The 22036-nt window shown below is 54.4% G+C and overlaps 1 protein-coding gene across 3 annotated transcripts in view; it reads right to left on the bottom strand.

The window, feature by feature from the left end:
* Nucleotides 1-369: 369 nt before the first annotated feature.
* Nucleotides 370-22036, bottom strand: part of PDGFRB (platelet derived growth factor receptor beta) — a 42130-nt gene continuing 20463 nt past the window's right edge. The window contains exons 4-23 of one of the 3 annotated variants that reach the window (XM_005558242.4): nucleotides 21366-21632; nucleotides 20498-20625; nucleotides 20204-20378; nucleotides 19435-19627; nucleotides 18667-18782; nucleotides 17231-17354; nucleotides 16449-16660; nucleotides 13256-13350; nucleotides 12149-12281; nucleotides 11435-11539; nucleotides 10963-11073; nucleotides 9756-9915; nucleotides 8624-8784; nucleotides 7964-8082; nucleotides 7642-7764; nucleotides 6774-6885; nucleotides 6229-6328; nucleotides 5509-5614; nucleotides 4393-4625; nucleotides 370-2433 (exon numbers count right to left, since the gene is read on the bottom strand). In XM_005558242.4, coding sequence (XP_005558299.3) covers nucleotides 2250-2433; nucleotides 4393-4625; nucleotides 5509-5614; nucleotides 6229-6328; nucleotides 6774-6885; nucleotides 7642-7764; nucleotides 7964-8082; nucleotides 8624-8784; nucleotides 9756-9915; nucleotides 10963-11073; nucleotides 11435-11539; nucleotides 12149-12281; nucleotides 13256-13350; nucleotides 16449-16660; nucleotides 17231-17354; nucleotides 18667-18782; nucleotides 19435-19627; nucleotides 20204-20378; nucleotides 20498-20625; nucleotides 21366-21632 — 2957 coding nt within the window. In that variant the 3' untranslated portion in view covers nucleotides 370-2249. Of the gene's footprint in view, nucleotides 4088-4392; nucleotides 4626-5508; nucleotides 5615-6228; nucleotides 6329-6773; nucleotides 6886-7641; nucleotides 7765-7963; nucleotides 8083-8623; nucleotides 8785-8938; nucleotides 9199-9755; nucleotides 9916-10962; nucleotides 11074-11434; nucleotides 11540-12148; nucleotides 12282-13255; nucleotides 13351-16448; nucleotides 16661-17230; nucleotides 17355-18666; nucleotides 18783-19434; nucleotides 19628-20203; nucleotides 20379-20497; nucleotides 20626-21365; nucleotides 21633-22036 lie in introns of those variants that run through there. The other 2 variants (XM_065546965.2, XM_073994582.1) reach the window with 2 other exon arrangements.

Raw genomic sequence — 22036 nt, forward strand, 5'->3', positions numbered from 1 at the left:
GCGGAGTGGAGGGGAGGGTGTCCCAGCTGATAGCCAAAGCCAAAGCACATGGTGGGGGCAGTGGGGCGCCTCAGCACCAGAGCCTGGGAGCGGCCCTGCAGCCCCACACCCTCCTGCCCGACTCAAGGCCAGGCTCTGCGGAGCCAGAAAAGCCTGTTCGCTTTCCACCTTGGGAAACCAAGCCCAAGGTCTAGGCCACCCAGCTTCTGGAGAGGGGTGGGAGAGTGAAAATCCCCACTTAACAGATGAATGAAATGAGACTCAGAGCTGAAGGGATCTGTCTGGGGATCTGCGTCTGGTTGAGCCCCATGTGCCCCACTCCACACTCCCCACGGACAGGAACCCAAACCCAAGAGACACTACAAAGTCTGTGAGTGAGAAGCACCAGGTTTAATATTAAAATCTTTCCCTTAAAAAAAGTACACAGATAGAAAAACTTAACAGCATACAAAATAGCACTTCTGCTGTATAAATGTGAGTTAACGTGAGTCCTAAAAATATTTGTAAACCTAGGTGATTATATCTTTGGTACCGTATTGAGAGCCCACTCTCCCTCCTTGGACCAACTTTGGGGATCTCAGGGAAGTAAGGTGCCAACCTGCAATGCAGGGCTGGTGCCCTTCCTGCACCCCCTTCCCAACCCTCCCCGTGCTGGGACGCCTTGGCTACAACCGACTCCCCTGGCACCTCCAATGCTCACTGGGCTGGGGACAATGAGATGTCACTGCTAGGTCTGGGCAGTGACAAAACCATACCCCCACGGAGTGCTGCCTCAGGGATGGGGCAGCTGGTGGTTGAGGAGGAAACCTCCAAAGCGCCCACCTCTCATATCCTTCTTGGAGTACCCATCTGAAGCTTCTTGTCCTTTACAAGACATAACTGACGCAGACCTCGGCGCAGGTGCTGGAGTGGTGGGCTGCAGGAGGTGATCTCATTTGCCCTCTGTCTCTTTTGCCCAGGATACCCTCAGAGGTCATCGGGGGTAGTGAAAGAGGTCCCGTGGTCTTCCCATGTCCCTGGGGCAGCTGCTGGGGGCTTTCCAAGACACCGGCTGTCATTCTTAAGTCAAGGCCTGGACAGCTGCGTTCTTGAGACTTGCTGGAGGCCTGGGGAAGGGGCATGGTTCCTGTGTCCCCAGAGTGTGATGGGTGATCTGGAATCTCCCAGGAGCCCAGCTGACCCCCCAGGATGGAAGTTTAGGGTATATGACCTTGCTTCATCTGGACAAATGTGCAACCACCTGGAATATTCTAGAATGTTAGTGCTGGCAAGGCACTTGGAGTTAATAAGTCCGACTTGTTCATTTTTTCAAGGGGAAAACTGAGGCCCAGAGAGGGTGAGGGATTCCTCCAAAGTCTCATAGCAGATCCAGTGCAGAGCCAGGGCCATATATTGGAACACACATGTGGCCACTCCACACTGGCACATTTACATTCTCATCACAGATGCGGGGCCCGTCTGGCCTTCCAGACTCTGGTGGATGGATTAAGACTGAGGGTGATAAAGAAAAAGCTCCAGGACTGATGGGCCTGAAGGACAGGGACACGGGCACTTGCTATGGCCACATGTGCTCCAAGTGCCCTGGGCAGGGGCTGCAGGCTGGGGGTGTCCTGTACTTGGCTCAGCCTCCAGCATTAATTAGGCTGCCTAATGGCCCCAGACCAGCTTGGGCCAGGGAAAGCAGGGACTGGCATCATAGGGAGGAGACTGGCTTTCTTCTGGATGAGGCAACACTGCCCAAGGCTAGGCCCCAGCTCAGGCAGCAGCCGGGGATGCTAGGGTCCCTTTCCTAGCTCCTGGGTGGATAAAAGTGCGAGGAGAGAGCTATGATTCCTTGAGGGGTAGCCGGCTGAACAGAAAAAAGTTAATTTACCACCTCAATAACCCCAAGAATCTTTCCAGGGAGGGATTTGACCTCCCTACCTATCAGCCAGGGAGAGAATCCTAGATTCTGGGCATCAAGCCCAACTTTACCATCTTACATATGGGAAAACGGAGTCCCCTGGGCGGAACCCTGGCTCAGAGTCAGTTAGCCTCCCTGGAGGCACAGGGCTAGTCGTGGCCCCTGCAGTTTTCTTGCCTCCTAAGCCAGCCCCAGGGTTTGGGGCACAACACGTCAGGAGCAGAAAGCTTCCAGAAGGGGACAGCTGATAAGGGCAGCCTGGCTGACAGGAGGCCCGGCCAGGCCAGGAGGTGCTGGGTACTGGCAGAGGGGAAGCTTTGGGCAGGGCAGGGTGGGGGCCAGCCCCCTACAGGAAGCTGTCCTCTGCTTCCGCTCGAGGCGCGGGGCACCCTGAATCCGGCAGCTGTTCCAGCTCTGGCTCTGGTTCCACCTGGCGCTCAAGCTGGGGCTCTGGCTCTGGTTCCTCCTGGGGCTCCAGAGGGCTGTCACAGGAGATGGTCGAGGAGGTGTTGACTTCATTCAGGGTGGAGCTAGAGGAAGGAGGCAGTGAGTGACAGGCTAGGAAGGAGCCCAGGAGGATTACAGCAGCAGTCATGAAGAGCCTTCGGTGTGTCTGCCCCTGCACCATGGGCTTCACACACTCCGGCTCATTTAACTCTTGTGAAAACTATGCAATGCCTGCACCGTGAGGAAAGTGTGGTTCAGAGAGGTTATGTCACTGCCCCACTTCACACAGCAGGGAAGTGCAGGAGCTGGAACTTCAGAGCAGGGTTGGCTGGCTCCAAAGCTCATTTCTCACCCACTAGCATCTGCCTCCTCTGCACCCCTAAAGGTGTATGCTATCTCATTTAATCCTTGCAATGACTGCCTAATAGAAGTACTTTTACTGTTTATATTTTATAGAAGAGGACACCGGCCGAGTGCGGTGGCTCACGCCTGAAATCCCAGCACTTTGGGAGGCCGAGGCGGGTAGATCACCTGAGGTCAGGGGTTCGAGACCAGCCTCAACACGGAGAAACCCCGTCTCTACTAAAAATACAAAATTAGCCGGGTGTGATGCTCCATGCCTGTAATTCTAGCTACTCGGGAGGCTGAGGCAGGAGAACTGCTTGAACCGGGGGGCGGAGGTTGCGGTGAGCCGAGATCGCACCACTGCACTCCAGCCTGGGCAAGAAGAGTGCAACTCCATCTCAAAAAAAAAAAAAAAAGAAGAGGACACCAGTGTTTACACAGTGAAGCAGCTTGTCTGAGGGCACAAAACAGGGCGAGCATTCACACCTCAAGCTATGGGAGATCTGCACTTCACTCCTCTGCGTTCACACCTCAAGCTGTGGGAGAGCTGCACTTCACTCCTCTGCGTTCACACCTCAAGCTGTGGGAGAGCTGCACTTCACTCCTCTGCGTTCACACCTCAAGCTGTGGGAGAGCTGCACTTCACTCCTCTGCGTTCACACCTCAAGCTGTGGGAGAGCTGCACTTCACTCCTCTGCGTTCACACCTCAAGCTGTGGGAGAGCTGCACTTCACTCCTCTGCGTTCACACCTCAAGCTGTGGGAGAGCTGCACTTCACTCCTCTGCGTTCACACCTCAAGCTGTAGGAGAGCTGCACTTCACTCCTCTGCGCCATCCACTGGAACTCTTGGATGATTCGTCTCTTCAACAGTTAGAGCAATGAGGGCCTTTGGGAGCCTTCTAAGGCCTGTGTGCACCCCTGGCACATATGGAGAAACTGAGGCTCTCAGAGGAAAAGCCTTCCCAGGTCTCATAGCGGCTAGTGGCAGAGTTGGGACAGTACCCCAGCCTGGGGCTCCAGCCACTTCACCTTGGGCTGGATCTTGCTTTGGAGGTGGGCGTGGCCTCATGAGGAGCCCTTCTCTCCAGTTAAGGGGAGATCCTATGTGGACATCAAGTCCCCACAACAGCAGGGTCCTCCTATAAAGCCCCCGCTGAGCTGTAACTTCACCACTTCCCAAGGCAAAAGAAAACCACAATCTCCTTCCCAATCTGAATTCTGTCCTGAATTCCTGTAGGCGCCTCTGACTCCTGCAGCCCTGGAGGCTCTCTCCAGCCCCAGGGCATGGTGCTGAAGAACAGAACATAGGCCTCTGGCTGGCCATGAGTAACAACTGGGGTGCTGGGGATGCTAAGTAGGTTTGCTTCTTCTCCTTGGGGCTAGGACAGGACCTAGAGATGAGAGAGTATAGATAACCTCTGGGGGCTCCCTTAAAGGAAATAGCTACCTTGCAAATAATTCCCAGCCCATACTTTTGTTTTTACTAACCTGCCCTTTCCACCTCAGGGCATCAAAGTTCAAATGAGTTCCATTCTCTCTTTTATTTGTTGTTAGGGATAAGTACTTACCCTAGGTAACTTACCTCTGAGGCAAGCCTGACAGCACGCATGCAGGCAAACACACACACACACACACACACACACACACACACACACACACACACACGATATCCTTGGCCCCAGGCCACAGTGGTTACCTGGCTAGGCTGGGGGAACCCTCCAGTGGGCCCTCGTCAGCAACCTCGGGTTTGGGGTCAGGCAGGGGGATGATATAGTCGTTGTCACCCTCATTGGGCTGCACGGCGGTATAGAGGACGGAGCTGCTGTCCAGGGGAGATCGGAGGCCATGGAACCCAGGCAAGCGGGCCTGGGACCGAAGGATGGCTGGGTGGTCACTCCTCAGAAACTCCTCATCCACCTGCTGGTACTTCTGCTCCCAGGGCAGGGAGAACCAAAGAAACAGGGATGGTCAGGCCACAGTTGCCTTCAGGGATCTTCTAACCTGGCCCATCCCCCTTTGTATAAATAAGCTCCCCGCTGCTCAGAGGGGAAAGGGATTTGCCCAAGCCACACGGCTGAGCAGACCTCCCATCTCACATAGAATCTTACAAGGCATGGTGAGCTCAGCACCACCCAGGGAGGGGCAGTTATCAGAACCACACCCAGGACTCTAACTCTTCCCCGACTTCAGAGCAGACAGGCACAGGCTCTCATGCTGCCTCAGCCTCCTTCCGCAGGGCCTCAGTTTCCTTGGCTGTGAAGTGGTGATGACCTTACTCCATCTCCCAGGTCCCTGGGACCATCCCCGGGGCGCAGTGGGGGTGAGAAATGGACCCAAGGAAGGAGCTGCCTCTGTGTCAAAGGCGATGTGTATTTCCTCCTCACTCGGAGCCCTGTTTTTGGACAGGGCAGGGTTTCAGGGCCCTACTGGCTCTTTGGGCCTTGGAGAGACGATCCTATGACAGGATCCAAGTGGTCAGGTGGTTCATGGTCATGTAACCTGGGGTTATTCACACTTCTGAAGGAGCCCCATGGTTTGGTATGGATGCAAAGGCCTGAGGGAGGCAGCAGGACAGACAGGGCTCTAGGCCCCCTCCCTGCATCGAATCGATCAGCTTCCATGTAGCTCTGTGCTGCTAAAATAAACTCATAGCGCCAGCCCATCCCCTCCTAGAACCAGCAGGGAAACTGAGGCCCAGAGAGGACAAAGGGTGGTCCCCTAAATGCCAGCCCATCACACAGAGCCTTGTACTTGGTGTCTGACTTCTACACCAGAGCTCTCTGTGCTCCACCCCTACCCTGCCTCAACATACCTTTTTGTAACCTTCGCCCAACAGTCTCTCGAGAAGCAGCACCAGCTGGGAGAAAGGGGGCCGAATCTCAAACTTCTCTTCCCAGCACTTCTGCATGATCTCATAGCTGGGGACGAGGAGAAGGATCAGGGTCTCTGGCCCAGGGTTCAGGGGACAAGGCAGGGCTGGGGGAGTGGGAGGCTGCTGCCTCTCAGAACAAGGTGAGCCATGGAAAGGAGCTGGGGGGAAGTGGTGGCTGGGTGTATCCAGAGGTCCTGCCTCTGGATATTCCCTTGGGAGGCCCTCTCAGAGCCCCCATTCCACATGGTTCCACAGGTTGACTATGCCTGGGTGAGCACAGGACCCAAACTTGGCCAATCGTTTTCAGTCCTGCAGCTTCTGCGGTCGGTTCTTGATGGCATGTGACCCCACCTGAGCCCTTGAAGGTCAGCTCTGGGACTTTTGCTGACACTATGCAGCAAGCAGTAGGACATGAGGCTGGCACTGCTGGTAGCCATTTGAGCAATGCTGGCCTGAAAATGAGGCCACACAGAGCAAAGCAGAGCTCAGGGCTAGAACAAGAGGTTCCTGATGCCATCCTTTGCACGGCTGGATCCAGTTACACCAAGGCTTTCTAGATCTCTGAGCTAACAAATCTCTCATCTTTGGTTTAAGCCAGTAGAGTTGGATATCTATTGTTTGCAGTACAAAATCCTCCCAAATGCATGAAGCTCCACTCACATCTCGTCGGAGGCGTGGGCAGGCTGGGCCATGCGGTAACCCCGTTTGATGGCATTGTAGAACTGCTCATTCATGGGCAGCTCTGGGTAAGGGGTGCCACCTGTTGGGGAGCATAGACAAGAGACACACAGGCTCAGGGCTGGAAAAGTGGCAGGGCACCCTCTTCTACAGGACAAGGAGAGCCATGCTGGCCCTGGTATGGGGGAGGGGGCAGTGGCCCTGGCATTTGGAACTGTGGGCTCCTTCATGGGATCTGGACAGAGACCGCAACCCTCCCCAGGATAGACAGCCAGAATGTGAGAGCCAAGCAGGCTTTCTGATGTCACTGTTCAAACCCGTCAATACTCACACAGGGAGCTAAAGAGACCCAGAGAGGGCAAAGAATTTGCTAACATCACACAGCAGAGAGAAGGTAGCAGAGCTGGGACCTGAACCAGGATCCCTGTATCAGGGCTTGTCCCATAGCCCCACCAGGCCAGAGGCGTGATTGCTGGAGGTAGACCCCAGGCCAGGATGCTGAGGCCTGGAGGAAGAAGCAAGCGTACCCAAAGTGAAGATCTCCCAGAGCAGGATCCCGAAGGACCACACGTCGCTCAGGGTGGTGTAGAGGCTGTTGAAGATGCTCTCTGGAGCCATCCACTTCAAAGGCAAAAAGGTCTGTAGGGAGGTCAGGATAGGTGCTGAGTGCAGGGAAGGACCTCAGCCCCACTCTGCACCTGGGACAGGAGAAGGGTACCTGGCAGTTCCCACCCACAATCACTTCTCCCTCCCATTCCCTGTGAGGGCCCTGGTCACAGTTCCCATGTCCATCCCAGTGCTGGCCAGAGGACCAGAAGCTGTTTCTTTTCTCACTAGCTGGGGACAAGGCAGCCCCTGTCCCTGGGGAAAATCTCCAGGGTCTGAGTAGTGAAGTGGGGGAGCCAGGGACTTGTCAAGGCACTCCCCAAGCTCTCATCCTGGCTACATTTGATCTCTGGGCCTAGCATCCCTCCATCTGGGGTTTGCTGAAAAGTGGGGAGATGAGAGACAGGCAGAAGGATCATGTTTTAACCAGACCAATCCCAGCTACTGCGTGTGACCTGCTCATCTTTCTTGCCTTGTCACCTGGGCTCCTTCCTCTGCCCACCACTGCTGGAACAACACATTCGGCCTGTTCCCCCTTCCCCCACCCTGGACCCATTACAGCCAGCCCTCCCCACTGCTATACTTGCTCCATGCTCTCCTGGGCGGCTCCCCTTCCTGTCCCTGCACACATAGCTGGGCAGGCACAGCCCACCACCGCTGTCAGAGCAGGCCACGAGGAGCCCCACACAGATATCCCATGAGCTGCAGCCACACTGGTCAGGAGGGAAACTGTTCCTGTGGCCACAGACACACGGTGACAGCCCCACAAGGGCCAGGGAAGGTACTCACACTGCCTTTGGAGATGTAATTCGAATCCCGCATGATGTCTCGAGCCAGGCCAAAGTCACAGATCTTGACCAGCTTGCCCTCGCAGATGAGCACGTTCCTGGCCGCCAGGTCTCGGTGCACGCACTGGGTTTGGGGAGAGGGGAGCTGAGGCCTTGGGGGCAATTGTGGGGAAAGAACCTCCATGTCAAGGGCTTTGGGAAAATGCAACACTGCCCACATGCGAGAGGCCATCCTGGTGTGCGGGTGCTCTTGGAGGATGCTGGCTGACTGGCTGACCCACCTCCCCACAGCCCCTACTGTGCTCTACCACAACCACACGTACGTTCTTGGAGGCCAGGAACTCCATGCCATTGGCCACCTGGTAGCTGAAGCCCACAAGGTCCATGTAGCTTAGCACCGGAGACTCATTGATTAAAGTTGCCCGACAGGTCCTCTCAGGGGCTGGAGGAGAAGCAGAGGGTCACCTGCTATCTTATGTCTCCTTTTGGCCCACAGGACCCCTGCCCTTTGGCTCCTGGGAAACTGAATGTCCAAGACAGGTGGCTACTCATCGCCTAGGTCCCCCCTAAAAGGAGAATGATTTCTTAATATTGAACTCAAAGTTCTCCTGCTTTATCAGTGCCCTCACTGGCCAGAAACACTTTTGGCATTAGCTCTTGGGCCACTTTTGCCCAGCCCTTGCCTGCCTGCCTCTCAGGGACACTAGACCAGCCTGGGGCCGAAGCTGAGTAGATCACTTTCCCTAGCACCACAAAAGGCCAGGTCCTCCCACATCCCTGCTCTCTCCCTCCCTGTGGGTTCTATGCATGTTTCTGGACCCACAAACAGCGGTCCACTACAGAGCAGTTTTTGCCAGGTGGCTAGCCTCAATTTCCACATCTATGAAATGGGCACGAGACTCCCTTCTTCCCAGGGTTTTTGGCAAGGCTGGGCATGTGAAGAGCATCAGCCTGCGTGGGTGTGGGGTACTGTGTCCACCCACCAGAGGGAACGTAGTTATCGTAGGGGGCCATGTAGTTGGAGGACTCGATGTCGGCATATTTGACATCTCCTTTCATGTCCAGCATGGGCACGTAGTCCACCGACTCGTCCTTGCTCATGTCCATGTAGCCACCATCGCTCTCCCCAGTCAGGGACACGTGGCTGGGGGTAAAGGAGCATCACAGAAGAGCCTGGAGGCTTTGCCTTCCCCTCCCCTCCTGCCCCTTGCCACTCATGAATTTCTTCTCTCACACACTCACTCATCCTTCAGGCTATCCCAATAGGAATGCCCATGGATCGACCCTTTTCAACCAACCTGCTGGGCCAAGCTGGGCACTGAGGCTGCCAAAATGACAGTTAGAACCCACAGAGCTCACACCCAGAGGCGATGACAGCGCCCCAAGGCAAAGGTCACAAGATGGGTGTGTACAGAGGCGCCTTCCTGTGGCCTCCCCAGCGCCACCTGGCCACAGGAGTGCCTGGCTGCAACCCAGTGTGGGCAGCCAGGAGTCACCCCGATACCTATGCCTGTAGCGTCAGCTCCCCAAAGGGCTGTGGGGCTCTACACACATGTCTCTACGGGCAGGAAAAAGATGGGAAGGAAATTGATCAAAACATTGGAGAGGGCAGGAGTGAGCTTTACAGTCTTTTACGCTTTTCTGAAGCTACTCTTGTCTTTGTTTTTGTAATCAGCAAAAGAACTAAGAAATGTTCTTTCTGGAAAAGATGAAGAAAGGAGTTGAGCTCCCTAAGGGGCAGTGTGGAGGCTGGTGTGTAGAGGCTGTAGACAGGAACACAGTCTGGAGCACCGCTGCGCAAACTGGGAGCTTGGCTCTCGTCTCACCACAGCCTCTGTCCCTTCCTCCATCACTGCGTGCCCGGGACTGAAGGGCAAACACCCACGACACAGGGATGGCATGTCACATGTGTAGAGGGCTTAGCAGCACAGGGCCTGGCATCACTGTTATTCCCTCATCTCGGGTGGGCCACCTTGTAGAACAGCCCTAGCTCCAGGGGTGATTCTGTTCCCTGCCCTGTCACAGCCTCAGCTTCTCCTCCCGGACAAAGGGAGGGGAAGGAGCGGTGCTCCTCAGGTATCCCAAAGATTCAGTCCCTGGCCTCCCTCCTGGTACCTGGGCAGGGGGAGCCCAACGGGCAGCGCATTGCTGTAGAGCTCCGCGCTGGGCGGGCGGCGCTTGTCGGAATGGTGCTGCAGGAACGTGTGCTTGTTGCGGTGCAGGTAGTCCACCAGGTCTCCGTAGCGGCAGTACTCAGTGATGATATAGATGGGTCCTGCGGAGGGACAGGCTCAGGGACAGTCCCTACGGAGGCCTCGGGCGTCTCCTCAAGGCCACGAGGCTAATCAGGGGCTGGATGTGGGAGAGACACTTTGGCATGACGGCTAGGAGGCTTCAGTGCCTTGCAAATCTGGGTTCTTTTCCTGCCTCTGTGGTAGAGAGCAAGGTACTGAGTCTCCCTGAGCCTTACCTTCCCCAGCTGTTAAGTGGGGTAATTAAACCCACCACAAAGCACTGCCATGAGGATTAATGAGATGATGTTTTTATTGGCTGGGCACGTGGCAAGTCTGCAGTGTTGGCTCTTATTGATATGTTTTCAAACTAAAGCTTACTTTGGAGCCCAGTATAGAAAGCAGATAAAGGCCACTGTTTACAATAATCACTTCAGTAGTTAAATTCAACTACAATGCATTTACTTAAAGTCAGTCAGTGAGAACTTGAAGATATCTACGCGAACAAAAATTTTGAAATGAGTGATCATTGCGGACGTGAATAAGTCTATGTACCCAACATACTTCTGTATTTTGTTTTGGTTGCATAATGCTGAGGAAAATCCCAGATCTCACAATAAGCAGCTGCAAATGGTGATAACGTTTTTTTTTTCAGCCTAACTGGCAATCAGAGCTTCAAATAAACACAGTTGGCCACAGAGACTTTCTTCTATGATCAAATAAAGGTAGCTCCCAATTAGCAAGCTGGTGGTCTCCAATGGTGGGCGTATAACGCATCTTAATGTCATGTGAGCTGTTATTTATTGGTTTTCAAAATGTGTTGTAAAAATAAAAGCATCAGCCAACACCATGGTCTGGAAGCTGCTGGGACTGGTGACCCGACTAATCGTTCAGCCGAGAAGGTGTTGTGACGTTGTGAGTTTCTAAACCCCACTGCCCTCTGGGACCGTGCAGTGGGGGCGCTGGAGTGGGGGGGCACGGACCCTCCAGCAGGAGTGTGCTGTTGAGTGAGGCCTGAGGAGGTGGTAGGCGGGGCCTGGCCTTGGTGGTGGGCACTTTCCCTGAGTCCTCTGGGGCAGTGGGTTCGGTACCTCCTTTGGTGCAGGCCCCCAACAGGTTGACCACGTTCAGGTGGGGCCCAAGGTGACTCATGATCTTCAGCTCCGACATGAGGGCTTGCTTCTCACTGCTGCGGGCTGTGGCTGAGGAAAATGGGGGCCCCAGGGCAGGCCCAGTTATGGGGGCTCCACGGAGGCCCCACCACAGGAGCCTATTCTGACTCTTCTGCCCCGCCCTGTGCTGCAAGACTCATGCAGCCTGGCGGGGGGTGAGCACCCACAGTGTGAGGAGGGGAAGAGGCCAGGGTAGGGGGAGGCAGCCCAAGGAGGCCAGGGTGAGGAACCCTCTTTCCCAAACCAGACTCGGGAGCAGCGCCTGCTGCAGTGTGACGGCCCCTCTTGTGCCTGCTAATCAGCATCAGGCCACCCTGGGAGAGGCTAAGTGTGTGGGGAGGGGCAGGGAGAGGTGAAGGCCCAGATGTGGAGGGCTCCAAGGACTACTCACATTTAAGCATCTTGACGGCCACTTTCATCGTGGCCTGAGAATGGCTCAGGCCATGAGCCGTGGCCTCCACCACCTGCCCAAAGGCCCCAGAGCCGAGGGTGCGTCCTGGTGCAGAGATGATCCCTCAGCTCCTGGCCTACCAGGAAGCTGCACCGCTCCCCCCGCTGCCCCCTTCCCCCCGACCCCCCGCCCCGCTGCCACCCTTCCTGCCCAGTGAGGGGAGAGAGCCACTCTCTTAGGTCAACCTAGACATTACTTAAACCACCTTGGACTCAGGGTATTCCTTAAACACACTCCTGCAACCACAATGCCTCCCTGTCTTTCCTGGCATCTCATCTAAGTCCTGCCTGCTTTCTGCCCCATCTTTAATCTCTGGAAAGTTTCTTCCCTCCCCAAGGAAGCACGCTCCTCTGTACCCCCTCAGCTTCCCCAGCCAGACCCGGCCTGCCACTCAGCCTGTCCTCAATACTTCCACTTTTGTCACATAGGGGCCCCGTCTCACGGGGTCACAGGATCATAGAATCTCAATGCTAGGCAGTTCCTGGGGGATTGTCTTGTCCTCACTGTACATAGCAGGAGACAGAGGACCAGAGAAGGCAAGACACCAGCCCTAGGTCTCATAGCTAGTCATGACAAGGCTGGGACCAGACCTCAGAGAGTCTTCCCACCCATCTTGAGTCCCCACACTGCCACCTGAGGCCTCCCAGGACTGACCCAGCACAAGCTGGTCCCGCGGCAGCTCCCACGTGGAGTCATAGGGCAGCTGCATGGGGTCCACGTAGATGTACTCATGGCCATCAGAGCTCACAGACTCAATCACCTTCCATCGGATCTCGTAACGTGGCTTCTGGAGGCCCAACCCCAGGAATTAGTTATCAGAGGGGGCCTCGGGCCTTGAGTCCCATTAGGTCCATCCATCTAGGACACATGGGGCAGGGGACCCTGAGGCCCAGAGAGGGGCAGGGGACCCTGAGGCCCAGAGAGGAGCAGGGGAATCTTTGAAATCACACAGCAAGTGCTCAACTGAGCCAAGGTCTTCATGGGCTCGGAGGGAACAGGGACCAAGGGGTCCCAGAGGAGGCTTCAGAACTTGGCAGACTGAGGAGCAACTGGCAGCTGAGGGCCTGGCTCATGAGAACCTCCTCTCCAGCTTCTCTCCCAGCCTTAGCTGCTCCTCAGATGGAAGTGGTGGAGCAGGTGACCCCAGAAAGTGACACCAGGTAGGGTACTCGGCTGGATGCGGATGCCCTCCCCATGCTGGGTGAGTCAGAAAGATGTAAGCTTAGAATGTTGACATCTTAGGGTGTTGGAACCACAGGGCTGGAATTTTAGAATGATGGGATCATGAGGTGCTGCAATCCTGATTCAGGAAGCTTAAAATGTTGGAATCACAGAATGGTGAAATCTCAGAGTAGAACACTGAAATTACAGACTAACACGATCAGAATGCATTTCAGTAGAATCACGGGGTCTCCATGGGTGAGAGCTGGAAAAATCCTGGAGCCCATGCAGTCCACCACAAAGGTCCCATGCTCCATGGCTAGGATGAGAGGAATGGTGCCTCAGCAGGACCTGGGGACTTAGTGACACAGTAGGGGAAGAGAATCCTGGATAGCTTAGGCCCGGCTCAGGTTGGCCCAGACTGCTGGGGGTAGAGGAAGCTCAGACAGCCAGCATCACTCTACATAAGTTCCCACCTGAGTTCCATGCTGAGCCCTGCGTGTGGCCAGATCACGCAGCATTCAAGGAGGGCAGAGGGGTGGAATTCATGCAAAATAGTGATGTGCCAGTCTTCACCCATTAGGCCAGGGAGGGGCTTACCTTCTGCCAAAGCATGATGAGGATGATAAGGGAGATGATGGTGAGGACCACCAGGGCCAGGATGGCTGAGATCACCACCGCCTTGAAGGGCAAAGCTGGAGGCAGAGATGAGAGCAGGCCATGAGCAAACTGGGCAGCTGCCCTCCCCTGACCCCATCTCTGGCATCACAGATTCCTCCGTACACATCCTGTGCAGAATAGAAGCACCCACCTCCCCATTAGCCTGCGGTGTCAGACCCTCAGCCTCTCGCTCTAGGCTGCACGTTCAGACTGTCCTGTAAATACCCCATCCCCTCAGTAACTACCCCCACTCAGATCACTGCTGGCCTCCACATCCCTTCAGCACTGCCAGTCAGTCTGGCCTTGCTGCCAGAACTCTAGACGGGCTACAAATCCTGTTCTGGGTTCCAGTCCATTGCCTGGACCTCCCATTAGCCCTGGAGCCCCCGAGGGCTGGGTTTCGGCTTACCTCTCCTCTGAGTCCACACCCTTGCTGGGGCTGCTACAGCTTGGTCAGACTCTATGCCTGACCGAGTGGCCGGTGGACGGAGTGAGTGGCCACTGACGGAGCAATGGCTGAGACCCCCAGCCTGATGAATCCAGACCTCAGCATGGAGGCTGCCTCCTCTCCACTCCACCCAAAGGGCCCAGTTGGGGTTGGGGTGGTGACGGTAGTTACAAAGTGGGGCTCACACTGGCCCTTACAAGCCTCGAGTCTCCTCCACCCTCAAGGCCTCGGCCTCTTTGCTGTGCTTCCCACTCTCCCCATCCACCCCCGCCAGATCCGCCTCTCCCCTACCCTGCCCCGCTGGCCACCCATGATGTCCCATGGAACTTATTCCCTCCTCTTCTGTCCCCAATCTGTGCTTCTTTGCTCCCCAGGGAGTCCTGTCCCACCTCCTCCTCCCCATCCATTGCTATAACCTCAGTCCCTAAAACCACACCTGGCACATGGTAGGTACCTGGTACTATTTGTTGAATTACTAAGTGAATGCCATTCTTATGCTTAAAATATTTGGATGCAGGCTGGGCGCAGTGGCTCATGCCTGTAATCCCAGCACTTTGGGAGTCCTAGGAGGGCGGATCACGAAGTCAGGACCAGCCTGGCCAATATGGTGAAACACCGTCTCTACTAAAAATGCAAAAAATAGCTGGGCATGGTGGTGGACTCCTGTAATCCCAGCTATTCAGGAGGCTGAAGCAGGAGAATTGTTTGAACCTGGGGGTGGAGCTTGCAGTGAGCCGAGATCGCACCACTGCACTCCAGCCTGGGCAACAGAGTGAGACTCTGTCTCAAAAACAAACAAACAAACAAAATTTGGATGCTTCACCATGTTATCAGTAAAGGAAAAAGGCCAAAATCCTAAAATGGCACATAAGGCAGAGGCTTCATGACTCTACCTCTTCCCGCTCCAACTTCATCTCTCACCCTTATCCATTCTCTCCATGCCTTCCTCCTCAGGGCCCCAGACCAACATCCCTCTTCTCCTCCCTCCTCCCACTCATCACACATCTCGGTCCTGGGAAGGAAGCCTGCATCTTCTAGGCAACCATCGCTGGAGGCATGAAGGAGCCCTCTTGCAGCCGTCCCAGGCCCTGTGGGCTGGTGCTCAGCTTCCCGCTCAGGCTTTAGTCACACAAAAGTGTCACATCTGCCTTGGCTCAGAGTTGGTCTTCCACTCAGGCTGTCCACACTGTCTGCCCAGATACATACTTGCTCAGAGAATGTGTATGCATGTGTGGAAGCATAGGTGAAATGAGGGGATGAAAGAAGCCCACCCATCCACCACAGGGCAGGGGACAGGAGGCAGCCCTAGACAGGCACGTGCAGGAACACGCCCAAGGACCTGCATACACAGAAACCAAAATGCCTCGCATGGCCTTTGGAGCCCTGCCTGCTCTAGATCTGCCGACCCCTGTAGCTCCATCCCACAGCACTTCCTTCCCCTTTATCTGCCGCCCTTCCAGCCCCTAAGTATCCACACACTCGATCCTCCAGCCAGATTGAGTTGAATTCCTTTCATTTCTAGGAACTCATTTTGCCTCTGGGCTTTTACACAGGCCATTCCCTCTGACTGGGACACCATTCCACACCAGGCTAACTCCTAGTCATTTTTTAGGTTTTGACCTAAAGGTCCCTTTTCTAGAATACTTTCCTGGATCCCATAGCTGGGCATGGGACCCCTTCTCCCTCTAGGCTTTGCCCCTAATGTGGTGATCCTGGGGGAAATTGCCAAGTTCCTTGTCTGCCTTCTCTCTCTGGACTATGGGTACTGGGAGGTCCGGGCAGGGTTGAACCCTTTGACCTTTATACTTCAATGAGAAGTTGGGTCCTCATATTTACTGAATGAAGAAGAAATATGAATAAATGAAGCACACGCATACAGGTGCATGTATGCATAAGGAGGGGCAGGTAAATACACAAAAGCATCAAGACACTAGTAGGCATTGTTCATATGTGCAGAAATAACACATGTATGTGTACCTGCTAACAGAGGTACATTGTACAGCAGGCATATGTGTACGGGAATTATGCTTGTACACTTTCCTAGAAAGGTGTGCTCCAATTATATGCTTACAGACATGCACTATGCCAGTTTGCATGCATGCAAAGGAATTGTACACGCATTGCTTGTACACATGTATAGGAATTGTGTACCCACAGGTACATGCATACAGACATACACTGTGGGTTTAAACAGATGTCTGGGGATTAGGCACGCTCATGTACATGGCTTACGAACATGTGGTGGGTTTACACACATGGACAGGCATAGTGCACACGTGTATGCTTATACACATACACTCTAGCTTTACAGGAGTGACTGGGGATTGGGCATTCTTCAGTACACGATTTACATATCTACACACAGAGGATTTGCACCTGTGTTCAAGGAACAGGCATGCACATTACATGGCTTACGACATACATAAAGTATATGTACACCACACTGAAGGGCATAGTGCTATTCATATCCATGGTTTATAGACTTGTGGTTGTATGCATGTGTACCCATATTGTGTATGCTGGAACATGTTCCTATGCATGTACACGGCAGGGTTTCACGACGCTCCTGTTTGCCCTGGGCATGCTAACTCCTTTGGCTGCTGTGGGTACATGGGCACAGCACCAATTAGGCAGAGTTAAGGTAGGGGTTGGAATCATCAGGGGCCACAGAGGCTGGGGACTCACAGTGTGGCACCACGATGACCTCCTGCATGTCCTGGCCCACAGCGTTGCGCAGCGTGCAGCGCACCGACAGTGGCCGATCCACGTGCTGCAGACGCAGTGTGCTCACCACCTCAAACTCCTGCTCCTCCTCCCAGTATGTCACGTTCGTCTCCAGCTGGCTCTCCTCTTCAGAACTGTTCCCCAGCAGCATGGGCGGCAGCTCGCGTGGACACCTGCCAGGAGAGCCGGTAGGGTTGCCTGCCAGCCCCTTCCCCTTGCAGACAGGGAAACTAAGGAGAAACTGGTGGAAGGAGGCAGACGTGTCCAGTTCCTCTGTCCCACTGCCTGGTTCCGAGCGGGCTCCTCCTGTGCTCCCTCTACTGGTCAGCAGGGGGTGCTCCCAGCCCAGAACTGACAGTGCTGATTGCAAAATCCATTCTTACTTGACCCTCGGGGTCACACAGTGTATGGGGTAGAGGCAGAACCTGCACTGAATCCTGCCTCTGTCCACTACATTAGAATCAGCCTGGCCAGGAGTGCAGAACTGATCTACAGGGCCGGTGAGGTCTCTGGGGCTCAGACCCCACACTTTGCTAGGCCAAACTGCCCAGGGGTAAAGGTAAGGAAAAGCGATCACTTAGGTCATACAGAGTAGGACCAAGGAGGCGGTGACCTGTCCTCCTACGATGCAACGCTATGCCTGTAACAATATGCCATGAAGAACGGGCGGGACTAGATAACCTTCACGAGTTTTTTCTAGCCAGCTGGGGGACCCTGGGCGACTGAGGCCCGGGTCTGCTCACCTTTTGAGGTCTCTGCAGGCAGACCAGATGATGTTCGGCTGGGGCATGCCCCGGCCACGACAGCGGACTGTCTGTTCCCCGCTGTCTGGGTGGCTCTCACTTAGCTCCAGCACGCGGACAGGGACTGCATGGAGAGGGCACTGGGTCAGGAGGCGGGAGAGTCAGGACAGTTAACAGGACAGGTCCTCGGGGAGGACCTGACTCAGAGTCCCTCTTGTGGGAGGAGGGATGTAGACTGCAGGTGAACATTAAATACCAGGAATCAGTGTGAAAATCAATGGGTTCGCTTCTGGGTACTTCAAAGGGAACGCCTCAGCAGGGTGCTAGTCTGTCTTTAACACCTCTCTGAGACTTGCTAATCTTCCCTTTTAACAAAGGGAGCCTAGGCCTCAAGCTCAGAGCCCTGGGCCACCAAGCTCATGAAGCCAGCATTTAATAGCATTGTTTGATCTTCTCTGAGTTTATTTTAGGGGTTGCTTTATATTTATGATATATGATGCCAATTTTCCACCTACAATAGAAAGGTTACATTTTGTCTTTCAAAATAAATTTATTTTTAGAAAGTTAATTGACAAAACATTAAGTCATTATCATATCATTCCTCTGCTCAAAACCCTGCCATGGCTCTTCATTTCAGTCATAGTAAAAGCCAAAGTCTGGAACAGGCCCGCAAAGACCTATTCGATTTGCCCTTCTCCCAGCCCCCACTGCCCTATCCCCATTCCGACTTCATCTCCCACCTCTCTCCTCACCAGTCCTGTTCCCACCACACAGGCCTTTCAGCGACTTCTCTGGCCTTTGCACTGCCTGAGGCACCCTTTCCTCAAATATCCATTGAGCTAATGTCCTCACCTTCTTCAAGTCTTCATGCAAATGTCACTTCCTCAGCTCTGATCACTGTATCAAATGTGCAACTCTCACCATTACTTTGTGCCCCACTCTCAATCTTCCCTACCCGGCCCCTGTTTTTCCTCTCCCACAGTGTTAGTTACCTTCTAACCTATGTAATTTGCTGCAGTTTGCCTCCCTACTGTTAGTGTTTGTCTTCCCCTACTCGGATGCAAGCTGCACAAAGGCAGGGAGGGAAGTTCAAGAACCTTGAACAGACAGGCATATGGTAGTTGCTCAGTAAATACCTACTGAGTTAATAGTACAGTATAAGTGGAATGTAAGAAGGAAACATCATGGCCTTGGTACCTAAGCGCCTGAAGTTTTGGAAACACCCATCTAGCCCAGTGGCCTCCTTATACAGCTGGGGAAACTGAGGCCCAGAGGCCAGGTTCACACGGCAGTGGGTCAGTGGCTTAGAATTCATCTCCTGAGTTCCAGGGTCCCTCTCCCACCCTCCTAAGAGTGGGTGGACAGTGCAGGAAGGGAGAGGGAATGGGAGCAGGGAGGGGAAGCAGAAGGGACATGGGGAGGGGCGTGCTCATCACCATTGATCTGTAGCTGGAAGGAGAGCTGGACCTCAGCGTCCTCATGGAAGGCCCGCATGGTGTAGTGGCCAGCCTCTGCCACCTTCACCCGAACGAGTGTCAGCTCTGACACATACCTGGGGAGCAGGAAAGGCAGCTGTCAGTCAGAAGGCCTCTTACAGTTCTCCCCACCCTCCTGGTATAAACAGGAACAAGGACCAGGGAGCGGAAGAGCTTGCCAAGGTCATCTAGGCATTGGTAGCAGAGCCGGGACTCAAACCCGGTCTCATAAATCCTCACCCATAGGCAGTTCCCCTAAGCCAAGAGGGAGGGTTGAGATGGACTGTGGGTGGGGGTGGGGAGCATTGAAGGGAAAGTCCTATTTCTCTCCCCTTCAGACAGGTGGACACTGCTCCATCCTAACCTGTCACAGTCTATCGGCCAGGCAATCTCTAGCCTCAGGGATACCACAGGCCATGAATGGTCTGCCTGGCACCCTCTTCCCCAGTCATCTGCCCGTTTACTTCTTAGCTGCTACTGCTGGCCCCACCCATCATAAGCACAACTAAACATCTGGGTGATCATCTGACCGGCGTCTGTTTCCTCCACTAGACTAGGAGCTCTAGGAGGGATGAACTGGCAGCTCTGGTCGCTGCAGCATCCCCAGCACCTGGCACCTAACATGCTCTCAGAAAGTTGGGCCTAGGTTTGTGGCTGAAAGCCAAGGGCTGCCTGGTGGCTGCAAAGAAAAATAACTTCAAGAATGGGGTGGGAGAGCGAGCTGCTCACCTGGTCTCTGACACGTTGCGCGTGGACAGGGCGATCTCGCCTGCGCTGGAGTCGCCCAAGGTGCGGTTGTCTTTGAACCACAGGACGGTGGGCGGAGGGTAGGCCTCGAACACTACCTGCAGTGTCCGGCTCCGGTGCAGCTCAGCAAATTGTAGTGCTCCCACCTCTCCCAGGAGCCGCACGTAGCCACTCTCTGCAAGGGGTGACCATCAGGGGCGGGCCCTTGGGGCAGGGCACCAACTGAATCCCAAAGGAGGCCAGCCTGTGAGGCGGGGCTTCAGGCCTGCGGACCCTGCTGGCCATGAAGTTCCCCGAGCTGAGGTTGAAATTGGGCTGGGGACGGGGCCTGGAGAAGGGGCCGAATTTGGGGCTGATGTGGATGTCGGGGCTGGCTCCCAGGTAGGGACCAGAGTTGTACTAACAGTTCTCTGTTCTGGGTCAGTAATGTGGCTGATTCTGGGACTAGTGATAAAGTTGAACTAGTGGTAAGGTTGAATTTGGGGATGGGGCTTCCTGGACCTGGGATGGCAGTTGGGCTTGGAAGTCAGGTTGGGGCTGGGGCTCTGGCTAGTCAGAAAGTCTAGGTTGAGATAGGGTTGGATTTGGGGTTGACACTGCACTTTGGTTTGGGTTTGTCTTGGTATTGGGGTTTTGGTTGGCACAGAGGCTAGCTAGGGCTGCACTGGAGTGTGGCTGACTATATCCCGGGGCTGTGACAGGCGGTGGGTCCAGCTCAGACTGGGGGTTGGGCTGAGCCCAAGGCACGCACCAACCACAGTGATGTTGATGGCCTTTTCATCCTGATGGTCATTCACACTCTCTGTCACATTGCAGGTGTAGGTCCCCGAGTCTTCTAACTCGGCACTGGGGATGTGCAGGATGGAGCGGATGTGGTAAGGCATATCCAAGAGGAAGTCGGTCACCGGCTCCACCAGCCGCCCACTCTGCAGCGACAGGTTGGGCAGGCCCCCCAAATCAGGAGGGGCCGGGGGAAATCAGTTTGCAGTTCAGATATTCACCCCTGCCTGGCCCCCCCTCCAACCCCTGCCTGGCCCCACATTACTTCTTTGCGGGGGTACATCCACTCGAAGTTGACCACCTCATTCCCGATCACAATGCACATGAGGGTAATGTTCTCACCCTGGCGGACCACCGTCTGCACTGCATTCACGGAGACGTTGATGGATGACACTGGTGGAAAGAGATTGGCTTAGGGCTGGGGAAGTCACCACCAGCCACCACTTCAGCTTGGGGATAGGGTAGGGGCTAGAGAGGGAAAGGATGACTGATGTAGAAGATTCATTCATTCAACAAATATTTACTGAATACCTACTACATGCCAAGTACTATTCTGGACACTGGGGCAACAGTAGTGAACAAAATGGACAAAATCTCTGTTCTTATGGAGCTGACATTCTAGAAGGGATAACAGACTGGAAATCAAAGTACACTCTGGAGATCTACGTACAGGAGAAATGTATTGAGCACATACCATGTGCCAGGTACTCTCCATCTTTTATTGTATTTAATCTTCACAATGATCCTATGAGGTAGGCAGTCATTATTATACCCACGTTACAAGAGGGGAAGCAGGCTCAGAGAGATTACGTGCTTTGTGTAAACTTACTCAGACGGGAAATAGCAAAGCTGGGATTTCGACCCAGCTGGCTCAGAAGCTCGTGCCCTCACCAACCATGTTACACAGGCCAGCTCTGCCGCTATCGAATTCTGCGACAGAGGACAAACTCCATCCTCTCTCTGCGCGTGAGTTTCCTCATCTGTAACATGGGGAAAACACTATCTCCCTTCCAAGGCTGTGGTGAGAATCCACTGGGAAGTGGAGTCTCACACTTTGTAAACTGTAAAGGGCTATTGCTCTGTGGAGGGTTATACTTGCCTGGGCTGAGCATCAGGCCAGAAAGGGGGCTCACCCTGGAGTCTGTAGACATAGTAGGCGTCAGAATCCACCTCCCTGTCCCCAATGGTGGTTTTGCAGATGTAGCTTCTGTCCTCAAAGATACCAGAAAAGCCACGCTGGTGATCGTAGGGGACAGGCAGTGCAATGTCCCCTTTCTTCTCGTGCAGTGTCACCACCAGTTGTGGGTCTGTTACTCGGCATGGAATGGTGATCTCAGTTATTTCCGTAAGAAAGATGAATAGTTCCTCGGCGTCATTAGGGAGGAAGCCCACGGTGGGATCTGCCAGGAGTGGAGCCATGAATGAGTCAGGGAAACCGGGTTTCTGGCCATCCCTTGAATTGCTGTGTGGCAAGTCATTTGCTGTCTCTGGCCCTCTGTCGCCCCGTTACAGAATAGGGATACTCCCAGAGGAGCATAAATCAAATGTTAGAGCTGGTCCCTTCCAGCTCTAATGTTTGATATTGACAGCGCCAGGGTAAGAAAGAAGGCAAGTCACAAGTTGAAATGCAGCTGATATCTGGAGCTTGGAGAATGGGGAAGACGGGATGTGGGGTCAAGAGGGAGCAGATTGGAAGCAGCTGAGAATATAGAGTTCTTGGGAGGCAGGAATGGGGTGACTGTCAGGGAGCAGGCAGATCATCCAGACCAAGGAGTGGGGGCGAATACACTGCCGGACTGAGCCA

Source organism: Macaca fascicularis, chromosome 6 (genome assembly GCF_037993035.2).
Source record: "Macaca fascicularis isolate 582-1 chromosome 6, T2T-MFA8v1.1".
NCBI classification, from domain to species: Eukaryota; Metazoa; Chordata; class Mammalia; order Primates; family Cercopithecidae; genus Macaca; species Macaca fascicularis.